We start from the raw sequence: 17,351 nt of genomic DNA, 5'->3' as shown, positions 1-17,351 counted from the left end.
TATTAAGTTTTGCATAAACTTTAATTGTACGGATCCTATCAATTAATTTTAACTTGTATAAAAGTTTCATTAACAGTGTTGACATCATATAAACAGTGGGATTGATCTTTCAGTTAAATGATTCTCATATGCGGTAAAAATGTAATTTTTGTGGACTGAAGATAAATTCGGTCAAGACTATATGAAGTGCTAGTAGAATTGTACAGAATATAAGATATACATCATATATTTATGACATAGCGATAGTATATATTATTTATATCTTATTAAAGTTTTTACATACAATTTTGTCAGCGAACTTTATGTATCGTCTGAAGATTACATACAATATAATAGTTCTAAATACAATCATTCTATTATGAAGAATGATTTACAAATTCATATGTGCCTATGTTATAGTTTACGCTCTGCGAGAATAAACATCGAGCTTCTATGTGGTAATTTTTAATATTGTAAGTACATTTTACATATTAATTCAATAATATTCAATGTTTCGTTATATCAGATGATTCCATTTTTCAATGGAACTTATAGTGTCTACCAATTTTTATGAATTTGGGAATTAAATATAATCGTTTTCACAAGTATTTTTTATTATTTAAAATACTACCGAGTGGAACATAGTGTTTTTGTTATATTTATGTAATATTTTATACTCTACATTAGTATTAAAATTCAAATTACATGTAAATAAATTACTTGTGAATCTTACTGCGCATCTGATAGTCATATTATTGGTGTATATGCATCCAATCAATCGTGTTTTTCATTCTGCTGAATAGTGGTTATAGCACTGAGAGGTATAATTTCGGTATTTCGTTGAAGGTTATTGTTATTCTTAAACGTCGTTCGTATCGTCGTGGTCCGAGATTTTATTCGAGGAAAATTAGATGTGCTCGCAAGATATCCACGCTGTATTCGAGAACCATTCTCTCGAGCACAGCGAAATGTACGCCTAAACGCCTTCCGAAATTTCCCTGTAATAAAAGTCCTTGATTAATTATTGAATACTTTCTGTAATATTTTACAGGTACATTATATACAAACTAGATAATTTGCGTTGTTTTAAGTTTGTATTACTTTGAAAGAATGGGTCGTTGTAAAGCTTAAATCGAGATATAATACTATAATTAAGATTAACATCATTATTGTCGTTTGACTTCAATTTTCATTATAACTTTAACGAAAAGGGTAAGCTATATAATATTTCGTTATCGACCTTTATTTTAAGCATACTTTTTAATTCTTAATAGATCATTTAAGTCTCAGATATGCCTATCAAAACGCCTTCTACGTCTGCATCTTAAGACAATTAAGTGATCATCGATCGATTGTTTATTTCTAATGAAAAATTCCGATTCTCGAAATTAGATTTTAAAGTTTACTTCTCTTGTATCGTCGGTTATGTGTATAGTGAAGTGGTTAAATTAAAACGAAAAGGTTAATAAAGATTATCGGTAAAAGAGAAATTGGTTTTGTAAGGTGGCCAATAACTGTGGAATATAATACAGCTCACCCTAAGCGTAATTGAGATTGCGGAGGACAAAACCCAAGACTACATCGATCCTGGACAAATTCGTTTTCGGCCTGAGTTCCTTCCAAGACTGTATTAGGGACTTTTTTCACCCAAGAGACTCGTATTTCCGCATGTCAGAATTGTTCACGACGACTTTGCGATGCAGATCGACATTCGTTTGCCATGTAAGCGTAGCTGGGTTGCTGGTTTGGCCTGCGATCGTTCGTGGGGTTCAAAGGCGTGCATTCTCGGAATGTACGACCAAACTCCTGCCGGAACTTACCTGCAAACCATACGCTGAATATCTCCTTTTGCTTTCACCGTTGCCATCGTTTCTATTTCCGGTTTCATTACGAGTCGGAATTATTAAAGTGGAAATACAGGTATGTGTAGTCTTTTTCTTACGAACTAAAGTATCTTTCGAAATTTGGAAATGTATTTAAACGATATGTACACCTTTGCTGCCCGAAAAGCATTTTGAAAAGAAGTTACAGCAAAACTTTGTTGAATCAAGTGGCATAATATAACGATCAACTCAGTAAAAGAATCGTGCCATTGTTCTTTTCGAACTCTTGTACATTTTAAAGTGCAAACTGAAAGTTAGAAACACCAAAGTCGTTATCAGTTAAACAGTGAAACATCGCTTCATTTAATTACCAAGTTCTTTAAGTAAACGAGATAGAAATATCTGGGGAGGTGCATGTTAATAACAGCCGTGAGGAGAGCTCTCTGATAAGTTTTGAATTTCGTAATGAATTAAGAAGATAGATTTCGTAATGAATAGGGTGATTCATTTTGAATCTATACATAGTCGTACATATATCTAGAAATAACTTCAGAATCATTAGAAGGGTGAAAAGAAAAGGAAGCAAGAGACAGCAGAAGAGAAGGGAGGAAAGGAAGAATTTTACCAAAAGTCAATTATATTAAATATTCTATTCGCACATAGGAACGAATCACCTTATTCCATTAACACAAGAAGTAGCGTGACATGGATCTTTACGTATCAGCATTATGTATCAGATCGTCTGTAGTAAATCGATCGTATCGAGCTTGTCAATTATTTTTTGATCAAAGAGGTACAGCACCGTGCAATCCATAAAATCCATAGAAAGTCACCTGACAGTATGCGGCGATAAAATTTAGAAGCAGTATAAGCTGTTGGTCGACCAAATCGCGAAAAAATAATCCAATTGTCCAATAAAATTATCTGACACGCGCAATTGAAGCACGATCGATAAACTATTGTTTGTTTAAAATTAACGAAAGTCAAAAGTCGTTTACCGCTCATGAAGTTGTAGATCAGAGGATTAACTGCACTATTGAAATAGCATAGGCCATGCGCGATTAAGCTGATGGCGTTTATCCATTTATTGGATGGTAATGTGGTGGTATACCTGAAACGTTAAATAATACGGACATCAATTTGCTTTGAACAATAATGTCGTTTCCATCCCAACTGTTGTAACACACGTGTTCGTCCATAACCGAAGTATTTGAGTGTTTTTGTTTGTTACATTACGTTATGTCGGACATTAGGGTAAATTGAACTTGTGTAACATATCGATTAGTGGAAGATACCTTAAAACGGAGAGTAAGTGCACAGGGAAATAGCAAATCGCAAATGTGATGACCACCGTGACTAACATTTTTGCCGCCTTTCGTCGAGATCTCAGCTGCACTTCCGGATTTCCGCCACCGGTCGATGGGATCTGGCTCATCTGGGATGCTCGTGACGGTACTGCAAATGCTTGGTATTATTACTTATGTCGTAGAGTTATCGGTTAGTTTTTGCTACGACCGTGATATTACTGATTGGACACAGCTTAAACGTTTAACTGTAAAATAAACGTCCACGAAAAGGTTAAATGTCGCGTTAAATACATTCGCAGTTATTCGCAGTTTGGAATTTCGAACGTTGAATACTAATGATACTGTCGATAAGAAAAGATGATCGTGATGATACGAATATCCTGTAGGAGTAAGGAGATTATCGTTTTTTGTCAGCAAGATAAGTGATGGATGTCATGTATTGTAATATTATAATCTAACTTTTTCATAAAATAATAAATATGGTTAGTAAGGAGAATGACATTATTTGTATCTCATCAGATGATGATGAAGATGCAAGACAGGTTCGTATATCTTGTTACATTAAAATATATATAATTATGTCAACTGTAAATTCTTAGCAATTATAATGTGATATATCTATGCTTAATAAGTTATGAACATGTTGAAAGACATTTAGAGTTCAAAATGTTATTGTTTCAGAATAAAACTGATGACACACAAAGGTCAGTTATCAAATTAGTAAAAGATAATCATAATTCCCATTCTAACTTCTTAATAACTACTATAAGAGTAGAAGCTTCCTTGTGTGACAATGAAGCAGTAAAAAGACGTAAAAGAAAAGCATCTGAAATAGAAAATGTTGATAGTTCTTGTATTGACAAAAATTCTCAAGTTAATTCTCAAGAAGCTAATGTTAAAGCATGTAATGCGAAGGAGGAGGAAGAAACAGAAAAAGGAAAAGAGGAAAATAAATTATTATTGAAACCACAGTTGGTTGTAAAGGAGAAGAAAACTATTTCTTCTATGGAACAGGATATATTCTCTATGTTTATTAGTTTATGTTTACAGAAAGATCGTTCTGATGATATGAAAAAGATTGTTAATAAATTAAAAAGACGTTATGAACAGTTGGATCCTGTATATGCTCATTCTGAAGCTTTCAATAATTTTTTAAATCGAAAGAGAAATGACATAATGGAGAGCAATTGTAAACTTTACGTATATATAGCTGAAGTAACGAATGAAATGAAAAATTGCTGTAAAGGAAAGTCGACATTATTATCAAATAGAGATTATTTTTCTGATGTAAACAAAACAAATAGAGATTGTAAACTCCAATGAAATAAATTCCAATGAATCTACTGGAATGTGTCCAAATATGACACAAACTAGTAATAGTATAATTAATGATAACGAAATGTTGTTGACTAACGAAGAAAAACGTACAATGACCTGTACGAGCATGTTCTAGAAATATTTTATAATAGCTTCGTTACGCGTATAAACGCGCGGTCATCGATTACGTATAATTTTCTTTGTAGAATAAAAAATACAAAGGAAACGTAGATCGATCGTTTGCTTACAATTATGTCCTGGAATGTTGCTCCTCCAAAGGACTTTTACAATCTGCCAATAGGCTACGCTCATGAAGATCAAAGGTCCGGTATAAAGGAAAATTAGTTTGACGATAGTAAAGGCGACCTGGCTCCTTTGACTCCAGGATATGTCGCATTGCGTGAATAAAACGGTCTTTATTTTGATGTGCGTAGGTGGGACGGTATGCAACACCACGAGATCTGGAATATCTGTACAAACGTTGAGCGTTGATGCATGGTTTTTCTCATAGTTTGTCAGTAATTAAATATAATATGTCGAGTGTCTTAATTTTCGAATAAACTATTCCATAAAAGCGTACTCTAAACATGAATTATATGCTTGTTTCACTGAATTGCTATTTAAGGAAAGATATTAAATTAATATTTAACTACCAAATAGAAGGGCTATCGCCCAAATTCCGATGATCGCACTTTTTGCTCGTCCAGTGGTAGACTTAAATCTCAGGGGAAAGCATATAGCGTACCATCGATCTATCGATATAAAAGTTAGGGTCAATATGCTCACGGTCACGGACACTGTCTGCAACAAAGACCAAGCAGAAGCAGATTTATTTTTCAAATATTTATATGATCGTCGGTAGAGATAAATGCTGTAAAAACAAGAGCTCAAGAGTTCATTCCTTGCTCTTTCGAGTATCATCCAGCGTTATTTAGAAGAAAGAAATTAACCGCGTTCATTATGAATTTTAATTTGTTCATTCATGAAATTTCCATAACTTCTGTTCGCTATAGAACTTACGTGTTGCATCAGAGATCGATCGACGATACAGTTAGAACTATTTACAGGTAGTTGACATTCTTTGGTATACACGTGAATATTAGTATAAATACTCGTTCATGTTATAGAATCATAATAGATCATGTTATTATAGACATTGACATATCTTACATTTTGGCTTTTTACCCGGTAACATGATTTATTCGTAGTCGGTCTAGTACAGAGAGACATGTTATGAATATAAAACGAACGGTTAGAAAATACGGCCGAGGACTTGGTAGGAGTTTTGCTCCTCGGAAAATGATAAAACTGCTGGCTCCGTTGGTGCGTCCGAGCTTTTTCCTGCCGGAAAATTTATTGGCTTCGTAGCTCAGCTTCGAGTTGTTTTTCTTTTTGTTCGCGAACAACTCGTGGAATTAATAAAATGAATCGCACTGGTCAGTTCGACCTAAATTTCTTTTCACAAATACCATTGGTAGCGTGTTTGATACATTTGACGACCAAGTGAAAAATTGACCGAAAGTCGGCACTGATTAAAAACTAACAAATCGTTAAGCAAATCGCATTTAAAATAAAACATTTCAGCCGTGAAACCCTTTCCAACGTTTACCGAGAAACGACATATGCACATTCACGTTCTGCTTATCGGGCATTTCCCGTGTGACGTCTTTCCATACGTTATGCTAATGCGTTTAGAGGTCTGACTGCGAGTGCTTGCTGTCGATTGAATTTCCGAATTATCGTCAAAGAGCTAGTTGCGAAGTTTCTACGCGGCAACGTCGGGTATATTCGAATTGATCGTCGAATTGGTCAGTAGCAGGTTCAAACATCTAGCTTCAGGTGCTCTCGACAGGTTCCTACTTTTCCAGACATTAGACTTTCACCGATTAGGCCACCGCTCATAGCTTTCGTACTGTTGCAGTGTGGTCGTAACTTTTCATCCCCTTTTTGTGGCAAGTAGCAATTTACGATTATAATCCGACTAAATTTCTCCTGCGAAGATCAAGAAGAAACGTATAGATGTTATTCATTTTTACATTGATACGTACTTTCCACGTTCTATCTGTTTAATGAAGAGTTTCTATGTAAATGTAGTCGTTTCATTTCTATCATGGAATCTATGCGCGCGAGTGGAAGATAAATCGGAGTACTTAGAATTTTATTCGAAGATAACGATGCTCCGAGCTCCGGGCATACTTTAATTTCAATGGAGATAGGAGAAGATTAAGCAATTGAAAAATCCCGAACATCGTTAGCCGCGACTTGGAAATACGGCTTTGATACAGCGGAATTACCAAAGGGAATCGTAGCTATCTCAACACGAGTAATTTGTCATTTCTTTCATTTGTTTCTTGGTAAGAAAAGCAGCGAATACCCTTGATTCGATTTCTAGGTGCGGTGACCGATTTCTTGCAAAATTATTTATCAGACAACCTCAATTATCGATATTAGTTTAAGCTCGTCTTTCTCGTATATTTATAGCAATGTGATAAAGGAAACTTCCGATGAAGGACACAAATCCTACTCGTCCCAAGTGACTATCCGTTTTCCCTGTGATATACGATGCTCGTAGAATAAATGAAATAGTTGTACGTGATTTTTGTTGTTTGCAATTCGGTTTGCAGAACTCGTTACTTTGTGATACACAAATGGAGATTAAAGATCGACTTTCTTTCAAAAATACGATGCGTGGTTATTTATATTGGGTACAAGATCGATCGTTCCTTACTGCAGTTGTAATAATTAGAGTCGGTCAAGGATCCCGACAAGGAGATATTCGAGCTGTAGGGTAAATCGATCGGCATTAGAATAGCAGAAGCAAAGAGCGGTTACGTTTAACACATAGAGCAAATTGTTCCGGACGCTTTCGCTTGTCGTTATTCTATCCGGCATAGTTTCCACGCAATTAACAGAGAGGCCTGCGCCAGGCGAGATATCCCAATTTATTCGTCGCGTTTAGGCAGGAAATTTCTAAGTGCACATAAAAGTAATTAAGGTGAATTTCACGGTATAAGTAGTTAAACAAGACAGAATTCTCTAATCGATCTGTAAAAGTATAACATGGAAAAAGTTAGATAGGCGTGGAAGGAAAAGAAAAGAGGTGAGATGTTTGACGGAAAGGATATATACAAACGCGAATCGAATAATTCCGCTTGGTCCTGAGGGGTAACGGATAGGTTGCTCGTCAGCCTGAACAGAACCCATTGTTTTTTCAACCCCTACCTAATGCGAGACGATTTCACAATTGTTTGTCACCGTAGGCGATCGTAGAGCGCGTTTTAATTAAATCTCGGCTATCTGCCGGTCACACTCACAACTGCATTCGTTACGCCAGTGCGTGCCTAACGTGCTACCGATATCACGACAATACCACTTGGGGCTTTGCCCTTCGGTCACCAGAGCGATTGAACCAACACCAGCTGCCTCGATTAACGAGTGCTAGCTTGACGATGATAACTGACGGATCAACGTCGAAATCGCTTTTCCAGACGAGAGAGTATCGGTGCAAGCTCTTTATCGTTTCCTTTTTTTTTTTTGATCATCAACTAGTAACACGAATCGTGTCATTCTCGTGCCACTTTCTAACCAAACTGTGTATATCACCGAGAATACATTTATTACGCGCCCTAAGAAATTTTTATCGAAGAATTTTATTATTCTGATTTGTTTGTTTACATATGTATATGCTTGACTTTTTGGGAAGGTCAACAGGTACAATCAATGGCACACACGCGAAGAATCTTCGACCTTTTCAATCAGAGGAATTATAGTTTTATTGGTGGAAACCTCAAGCCAAAGCATCACAAAGGGAGATATTAGGGTAACGTTCTGAAAAATTCACGTTATCGATTCGGTCACGAGAAAGAGCTGTTCCCTAGTGAAATATCACCTGACTTATACGACTCGTCTGCTACGAACAGTCCCTTGGTCGCCGTAACGACCCCGAAGGCACGCAAACTTTATATCATTAGCTTCTTCGTGTCTTTCAAGTTTCAAACTCCCAAATGACGCACGGACCTAGCGGCAATATGTATCCTTACATTTCTTCAGAGTTAAATAATCAATGAGGTGCCGATGCTGCTGATACATATTTTTGAACGACCCTTGGGATTACTTTGCGTTGCGTTCACCGGGTGAATCGAAAAACCCACGGGAAATTCACTTCGTGTCACGCCAAGTAACGTTTTGCTACATTGAAAAAAGTAAAGTATCTTGGGAACACATACGTCCGTCTCGTGAACTCTTAACTTCGTGCCAACGTTGGTTTGTCGTAAGGCAAGAGTTGCGTGCGCGATTACGATTCAACGGTCTGACCATGACCAGACCTACTTCACTATGACTTCCTTCACTTTCAGAAAGATATGGAAACTCCATATGTCCGAAGTATTTCAAAGATTTCTTAAACTGCACGACGAAAACACGTCGCGCACTGTACATAACTGTAATTTCTATGTCTTACGGCATTGGCAAGAATTCAAATCTCGCGATAGATAAAGTTAATCGTTGTAACGAGGAATTACATCGTTTGCTACTGCTCGCAACAGTACTATTCTGAAAGTAGATATTTACGGTTTTTCTATGTAATGTGACAACTCACAAAATTTTTCTTTTCTTTATTGTAATTCTATCCCGTAATGTCGGTGTACGTGATAATATTCCAAACGAGCAGAGCTTCTTTTCCCCGTGGAACCACCGCGGAATCTCAAACGTTGAAAAAAGCGAAACGACTCTCGTTACTTATTCCTTCGTTTTGGCGAATGTAATCGTTCCTTTTTGAAGATCGCTAACGTCTACGCTTTGTATAACAGCTATGTTCTCGTGTATGCGTAGTCAGAAGCCAGGAATCGTTAAACATTCTACACGAGCTAGCCGCGATCTTATCTGAAATGCAAATATACGAATCTCCTGACAAATTACCACCGCTATAGGAAATTGCCATTTGGTACGGTAATATGTTTCTCTTGGATAAAAGAAAAAAATATACAACTTAAGTCGGCTTTCGGCAATTGTACAACATATATTTACATCTTAGATACGATAGAACCTGGTAACAAGCTGGGGAATACAGAATAACGGAGACTTTACGTTATCGAGGAAATACGCTCGTAACACAAGAGAGGTTTAATTCTCGTTCGAAGAGGGCTGACCAATATTACAAGCCTATTGCAGTCGTTCTGCTATTTGCTACTTACTTCTACGGCGGAAACCTTTATTTTAATCTTGATTAAAGGGAGCAGCGAGGTACGATTATACAAACGATTAATTCCACAGCACCGGTTTCTAGCTGGTGTCTTTGTCATCGGATACAGTGCGTAAGTAATTAGAAGGCTGTTGTACGGAGTATCGGCTCGAATATCCCACAGGGTTGAATATTTCATTTAAACGGACGTTTTGTCGAGAAATATCCGCTTTAAGCGTGTCTTAGTTTCTTCAAAAAAAGTTCTTGGCTGCTATCCATAGCCGAAGAAATTATGCAATGTATAAACAGCGTGACGATAAACACGCATTCGCAGAGTGACGGCTCAGCGAGACCCGGTATTCTCGTTATAGCTAGCTACGTTACGCTCGGTCTCTTTGCTTTTCGCGTTTACTTCCGGTAAAAAGTACTCATGTACACGTAGAGACGTTGCTGTGCTTGCGACTCGGCACGTGCTTCACCCGCTTTTTCCATCTCTCCGACATTCGTCGGGCTATCTCTTCTTTCTTCACGCTGGAATTTCGCCTAGCGATTCGTTTTTATTCGCGACGGCCTCTCCCGGCTGTTTTTCATAAAAGTAACGTTACCTTGGTCCTTGATGAATTTCTACGCGGTGAACTGGATGCAACGAACGCCGGTTGTCACCGACATTCACGACGGAAGTAAAGTTATCCGGTCCAACACAGATGAGAAGCGATTATTATTTCGAAAGCGGGACGAATTCAGCTTAGTGAGTTAAATTTCTTGAACAAGTTGAGAATGCAGAAATAAGTTATCGTGCAGTAGGAACGGTATTCAGTAACACGTTGCAAGATAACGCGATTTGGTCGCCAGCTGAGGCTGCCTTGGTTGTGCGAGCATGTTGGTACATCCTAACGAAGGCACAGACGCAGGATGCAAGTTTGCACATCGGCGTGGATATCCGTGGTCACATGCATGGGACTATGATAAACGAGCCGAACGATATTTCCACACAACTGTATTTCGGTATATATAAGCGTAGCCCTATCGTAATATTGGCCGATCGAGTTTTAATTAAATGTAGGATCACACGCGCTCTTGACCGCACAGGTCGATCGTAGCAAACTGCAAACCAAATCGTGCATTCTACGTTAATTATCCCTTGGACGAAACACTACGGTGTATCGTTTGCAAATATGTTGCTTGAGACGCGTTACACGAATACCACTGTTTCCATAGCCATTAATGCGATATTAATGGGACGTCGACAGCGTAACCTTTCTTCTCCATAGCTTCGTTTTAGCAAACCTGAGTATGACTCCGCCGTTAACATTGTTGCAAAAGCGACGATAATTATGACCAACTATGGATCGTTCCTCGCGTTCTCACGCGTATCTTACCATATAGCGAACACCAAAGTCTGAAACAATACACCAACAATAGGCTATAAAGCAAGTTTGTGTAACGTTGTCTTGGCTCCCGATACGAGATACGCCCTTTGTAGTCTATCACCTCTTTGTAGTATCGCAATAACGTGCTAAACTCGTTTTCTCCTGTTGCTTATTTCATTTTATTAAATTCCATCGCGCAAGACGCTCGAACCCTTTGCAGAATTAATTAATTATTATTCTAAACTTATTTCGAGTTACGCGATATGTGCAACAGTGTCCCGTTCGACTAGTCGAGTATGTTATTTCTGTGTCCGTTTGCTTCGCAACGAATCGAAAATTCGTAAAATTCATTGCGCACCGTGTAATTCGCGTATTCCGTTTTATCGAGCGAAATAACGGCGATCAGAAAGTTCGTTTGTTCCGCTGACGCGCCCTCACGATGTTTATTCCGCTCGGTTGCCAGATGCTACACGATGCGAAATCGCTTCTATCTCATTTTGAATTATAAGCGCGCCATTCTCTTTTTTCCATTCTTTTGTGATACACGATACGGTCATTCGTGTCTATTTGGTCTGCTAACATGTGACGATACGCGAGGAAAATGAGAAAGAATGCGGCGGCGTCGCATCTTCGTGTGTTACGTTACACATTGCGTAAGATAAATATTACGAAGCGGCAAGTGGATTGCATAACAGATGGAATTTACGAGTGTCCGCTGTAATAGTCGGATCCTCGGATAGCTATCAATCAAGCAGCATATTTCTTTTGTTAGCGATTACATAAATTTTTTTGCGGTCAATGTCGAAAGCTCCAGAATATGTCTCATCCGAATGTCAAGTTTCGGACGGTATCGTGGATCGGGCGTGAAAAATGGTACGACCCCGAACAGATCATTCTTCTTCGAAAATTGGATGAAAGAACGAGGGATGGAGGTTTAAAACGATAATGAATTTTTGAAGCTTTGCCTGTGGACGTGTTAATTCCTTTACATGCAAATGCCATAGTTCCCAACTTTTTTGTCTAATCATTTTATGCTTCAACACCGGTAACAATATCAAATACAAACTCAAACTGAAATTTGTTATAGCGGCGGGAACGTGGTCGCGCGTCAGCCACGCGTGACGTTTAAATCTGTTCGGTGATGTATAGCACGATCACAACCATTGATCATCATTCGCTTTAATTTTCGATTTGCCATATTACCCTTACTAATGATGCAAATCAATTTCTAACAATTTTTTTAATGACACTGAACAGTAGATTCGTTATTAGAATCTTTATTATTATTATCATTATATTAAGTTGCTATTAAGTTAAGCTATTAAATTATTATTAGGTTGAGTAGATGGAGGCGCCGGTGCAAAATTGGCAGCCAACAGCCCCGCATATACAAAAATTACGTATTGGGTATGTCTTGATTGGCCATACCCCGCCAACACGGCACTTGACCGTATCGACGCGCTATTAAAGTAGCGAGTACCCTTTTTAAACTTGTGACAACTTGTGCCGGCTTTATGTTACATTTAAAGTGATATACCGAATGCGAGAATCGCTACTTGCATCGAGCCATCTGTCGAACCGTCGACGAACTAAAAATGCTGATGTACGTCGCCTCCAAAGAAACACAATTTGGAAACAGATAATTAGGTAACAAACATGCATACTGCGATTGAAATTAAAGGTAGGATGGACGGAAAGAAATATGATTGTTTCGACCTCAATATTGTTCGAGATATTTAAGAATCTACCTCCGGTTGCATTCCATAAGACGTTAATTGCATAATTTCGGTACATAATTTGATTTACGATTAAGGCTTCCCAATCATGTCGTTGAGTCGGGAAAATTTAGGGGCGAATGCGATATCGGCTTTTCACCGGGTTGATACCGTTCGTTATTAGCCACGCGAAGAAGGATATTGTAATTGAGTTAATTAAAACTTGAATAAAGATATTTGTGTTCGTGAGGCGGGTTCTATTATTCGAAACTAGCCCGAACTCAACAAACCAACACGAATATACTAACGACGCGAACGATTCGATATTGAAGAGGAATTAAAAAAAGTGCTGTAATCTTCGTTGAAAATTAAAGTGATCATCTTTAATTCATCGCCGCGTTTCGTGTCTCAATGTTGAGTCAATCAGGTATCTAGGCATAAAAAAAACATGTCCGACGAATATGAAAGCGACTAGAATATGAAATTAAGAATAACACGGCTGCTGACTTATGAATTTATTATAAACTCAGGCCTCCGTCTGGTTTAGCAGAGAAAGCCTTTATCCATTACATTGCGAGTTCCAAAAAATTTATGCGTCGTATAAACTCGGAGAATAGAAGATGCCATGAATTGTTGAATAGAGAAGATCGCGAATTTTCATGTGATGTGATGTCGTCGATCGAATCGCATCGGAACTACATTCAATTTTGCAATTAAGGTAGCTGCTCTTTACTGCCTCGAACATCTCCAATCTCTTGTTGGCTCGAATTCGAACGGTAGCTTCACTGCAAGCTTCCGCACTCTCGAAATAAATATCGAAGAAAAGTTCAACCGGTGGTACGAGTAGGAATCCAGCAGGTAACGAACGATAACGTGGGAGAAGAGTTCGCTGGCGCATCCAACGAACGTGCACGAAATCTCTAATCCCTGGATGCTCTCCAGAAAGAAAATATCGAGAAGCGTGAATGCAACATTTTAGGATGTTTAAAAGCTGCTTCTCTTTTTAGGTTTGCTTCTTGTGACTTTTTCAATTAAAATCGCACGAAAGATAAATGTTAATCTAATAAATGAAGTGTGATTGTCATACCTGGAGATATGGCACGGCTTTGCACAAGGTCAAACCTAGAAACCAGGTTTCGGTGATGTCCCACAGTACGGTGAACGGAAGACAAAGCAATAAAACTAGGAAATCGGCCACAGCTAAATTGACAATAAAATAATTTGTCACCGTTCTCATAGAATGGTTCCTGTAAACCGCGATACAAACTAGCGCATTCCCGACTAGGCCGACCACGAAAACAACGCTATGCGACGCGATCAACACCCAGTCCCAAAACTTGGGGAATATATAATTTATCATACGATCCACGTACTCTTCGTTTGAGATACAATAACTATTGGTGCAATTCGTGGTATTGTAATCGATGTCCGATTCGTCGGTGTAATCCATCGCTGAGTAGTCGTCCAAATAATCGATGGCATCGACCAACGTGGATATCACCAATGCCAGCCATCCCACGATCACTAACTCAAGAGGATGCATCTTTCTTTTTCTCTGTTAAGGATCCCTCATACGTTATTGATATCGAAAAGCACGAACCCTCTTAGGGAGAATTTAGCAAACAACTCCCTTTTTTATAGATTATTGCTGCTTTCAGTCTCCATTTCGAACGTTCTCAAGTTCGACGTTCGTTCAATAAACGTTTAGCGTTCAGGGATGAAGAAAAGGGAGAAATACACGGCGGAAAAGTTGTCGCTTCGATCCGATTCGCCTCGTTTCCTCTGTTGTGGCCGAGTGACATTTACTTGTCTCCGATTTCCATGATATTAAAGACGACTCTCCTTGTTCTATTTCTTTATCAGCGTCATCTTCTAACATTGATCACTGATACGCCAGCTTCCATGCAATTAATATCGCAAACCACCAGAACACTTGATTCTTGGTAGAATGGTTTAGATAGAGTGGATCGTTCTTCTTTCCCTGTTTCTACTGTAGAAAAGAGACTTCTTTGGCACCAAAATGAAAACCAGGACTAACAAAGAAAGTTTTGGCCGTCACGTGTTCCGGTTTCCCAAGCGTCGAATTGTCTAATGAATTTCTTCCGACTAATGGCTCGACAAATAGAAAATGATTCTTAAGTTCACCCTGCTTCGGTCCTTTTCTTTTCCTCCTCTTCTACCAGATTTTCCAGTCTGCGGATAGACAATAAATTTGCTGTCGAGTCGATACCATGGTAAGTTTTTGCCTACTCTTTCGTAAAAAAAGAAAGCAGCGTCCACAAGAATTGGAAAACCGAGAAGTACCTCGGTGGGATGCGTTTTATCTCGTTCGAACGGAAGTATTGTCCCACGGTTTCCCTCCTTTTTTCGATTTTACTTCTAACGTCTGACCGAGCTCTAGAGGGAAAGTTCGAGATTAAATTTAATTACAGGATAGCGGTGAAATTGTTCGAAAGTAGCGAAAGGAATTTTTCTCGTAGAAGTTAATACAGAAGCCAACGACGAATCGATCATGTTGATTTTCGATCAGCATAGCGATTTATCGTGGCTATTCGCGAAACGGTAGACGATATCGATCGGCGATTAAATAGAAAAAATCTTCTGGATCGTGTTCTCCGCAAGTAAAATGAACATTGCTGTTAAGTTTAACGAAGCATCGCTCGGAAACTATAATTTAATCGAAATTTTAATTGTACTTGAGTAGAAGTTACTGTGGCGTTACGACACCATGGTGCAGTTTATAGTACGGAGATCGTAACGCAATTGCACGGTGTCTATTAATTGATCGTATCGTCGTTCCGCTCGAAAAATCATTAGCCTCCGCTAATAAATTTCGGTTAAAAGCGCTAAAAGCATCGTATTCGCGTTTCAGATTCTTCATACAAACTCGAAATTCCGTTGCTTCGCTGTGAAAACTTTCCAACAAGAATTTTTTGGATTTCTGATTTCCCTCCGAGACGCACGACGTTTGAGAGAAAAAGAACCACTCGATTATGCTACTAATCTTACGGGTTTTTCTACCACGTTTTTCTGACGTGTCGGAATCGACAATGACAACCAACATGCCGATTAATCAGAAAGGTGTCAAAACCATTCTAGCACCGTTTATTATGCGGTTCATGGTTTAGCATTAATAGAATTCAATTTCGTGATGTTCGTGGGACAAAAATTATGCGAATTGTCCATTTATAATAATCCACTAATTACGGTTCACTTTTCCATCGATTTCTTTTAATTTCAAATTCTCAGGATATACGGTATTACTATGTTTGTTTTCTACAAGATTCGAATGTTACCGCAGTATGGACTTGTGGAAAAATGATAGACGTTCGAAATATTTTTAACGCGGCATTCGACACGATGTTTCCGACTTCGTTCCAACATGTTCTGCAACGGAAATATAAATTGTCATAAATCTGTCGGATTTGCATCAATTGTGGAGGATTTCGATTTATTCGATGGAAACTTCGGTGCGTTTCTTTTTTTCGCTCGTCACTTCCGCATTGTTTATGGTGCGACAAAGCGGCAAGTGAAATTTCCGAAGATTAATCGATTTGATTTCGCACAAATTCCGAGAGATGTTTGAGTACGCGAAAGCTTTTGTCGCTTTGTTCTTACTTTTCTCTGTAGTCCTCGGACAAAACTAAAGGAGTCAGTTCACAGATAATATCGCGTGCACAAGCTTCGTCGAAAGTCTAAAAAGAGAAAAAGAATTCTACGATCATCAAAATTTTCCCTTTGTTCTCATATTAGTCCAACCAACTATTCATTTCACGGTGTTCAACGAAGTTTGCAAGACCCGAATATTTTCTGTAAACTTTTAAATGCAGCGCATGCAACGTTACTTCGCGTATTTGTTATTCAATTTTTATGATTCCTTTTAATTCGCGATCGCCTATTTCTTACTTATTACTTGGCATTGAAACATATGCGTCGTCCTCACTATATCCGCAATTTTATTCAAAATCATATCACAGTCACTTGCTTTTACACACCGCATTCGTTTATGGGACTATTGTTTTTCATACGAAAATTAGTATTCATCGTTGTTTAATGCAAATTTCTGGTAGTAAATATTCTACGTATTCGAGTGACTAATTTTCACAGAATTTTGCAACTGTCTGCATAAGATGGTAAAACACCGCATGTTCAAAGTTTTACATTACATTAATAACAATGTAAAACCACTGTTTGATAAAGGGAATGTATCACAGGGTTTGTCGAAGATGTGGCGTGATGTGTGTCACGTCGACTTGTTAGAAAAGGTCCCAGTTCGGGAAAGGGATGTGAACGCGACGACGGATTCTGCGAAACTGAGGTATGTACGTCGTTTTAACGAGCGCGCGTAGGTGCGCTAGTACTAGTCGATGTCACATTTTGTCCTGAAATTTTCCCATGTCGAGCCTGATGAGTACCTGGTGATTCTTACTCTTTCGCCAATTTTTGTTTTTGTTTTTCTATTAAAAGACAGAGTGGCCTGTTATTAAAGGAAGACAATTATAAAAGTATAGCTGAAATGAGCAATCCTATATCGCTGCCTCCAGTTACGTTAAGTGGTAAACGTTTGCAACGTTCATGTTTTCTTTTCGTTAAACAAACAACGTATAGTCGTTGGATGTGCTGGAATTTCTGGGTATTTCAATCCTTTTTCTACTGTTTAA

The 17,351-nt window shown here is 38.3% G+C and overlaps 1 protein-coding gene and 1 non-coding gene across 5 annotated transcripts; both read right to left on the bottom strand.

Annotated features, from left to right (window-relative positions):
- Nucleotides 1-210: 210 nt before the first annotated feature.
- LOC100742013 (orexin receptor type 2-like) lies at nt 211-17,019 on the bottom strand. Of its 4 annotated transcripts, none has more exons than XR_002945993.2 (8): nt 16,309-17,019; nt 13,778-15,087; nt 5,080-5,227; nt 4,675-4,896; nt 3,098-3,257; nt 2,801-2,913; nt 1,517-1,799; nt 848-977 (listed from the first exon to the last, which is right to left on the bottom strand). XR_002945993.2 is itself a non-coding variant. In XM_033318874.1 (7 exons), exons 2-7 carry the CDS (start codon nt 14,231-14,233, stop codon nt 754-756), a joined length of 1,323 nt encoding a protein of 440 aa, XP_033174765.1. In that variant the 5' UTR covers nt 14,234-15,087; nt 16,309-17,018; the 3' UTR covers nt 211-753. The 4 variants fall into 4 exon arrangements, 2 of the variants coding, with proteins under 2 accessions (XP_033174765.1, XP_024220946.1); XR_002945994.2 differs by having other exon boundaries at nt 853-977; nt 1,560-1,799; XM_033318874.1 differs by lacking the exon at nt 1,517-1,799 and having other exon boundaries at nt 211-977; nt 16,309-17,018.
- Nucleotides 12,323-12,462, bottom strand: LOC112212191. The gene has a single exon (XR_002945998.1). It is a non-coding gene; the product is annotated as a U11 spliceosomal RNA (small nuclear RNA).
- Nucleotides 17,020-17,351: the final 332 nt, after the last annotated feature.

Source organism: Bombus impatiens, unplaced genomic scaffold (assembly GCF_000188095.3).
Source record: "Bombus impatiens unplaced genomic scaffold, BIMP_2.2 scf_0129, whole genome shotgun sequence".
NCBI classification, from domain to species: Eukaryota; Metazoa; Arthropoda; class Insecta; order Hymenoptera; family Apidae; genus Bombus; species Bombus impatiens.
Note: the sequence above shows the minus strand (reverse complement) of the source record. Positions and strands in the feature narration are given on the sequence as shown.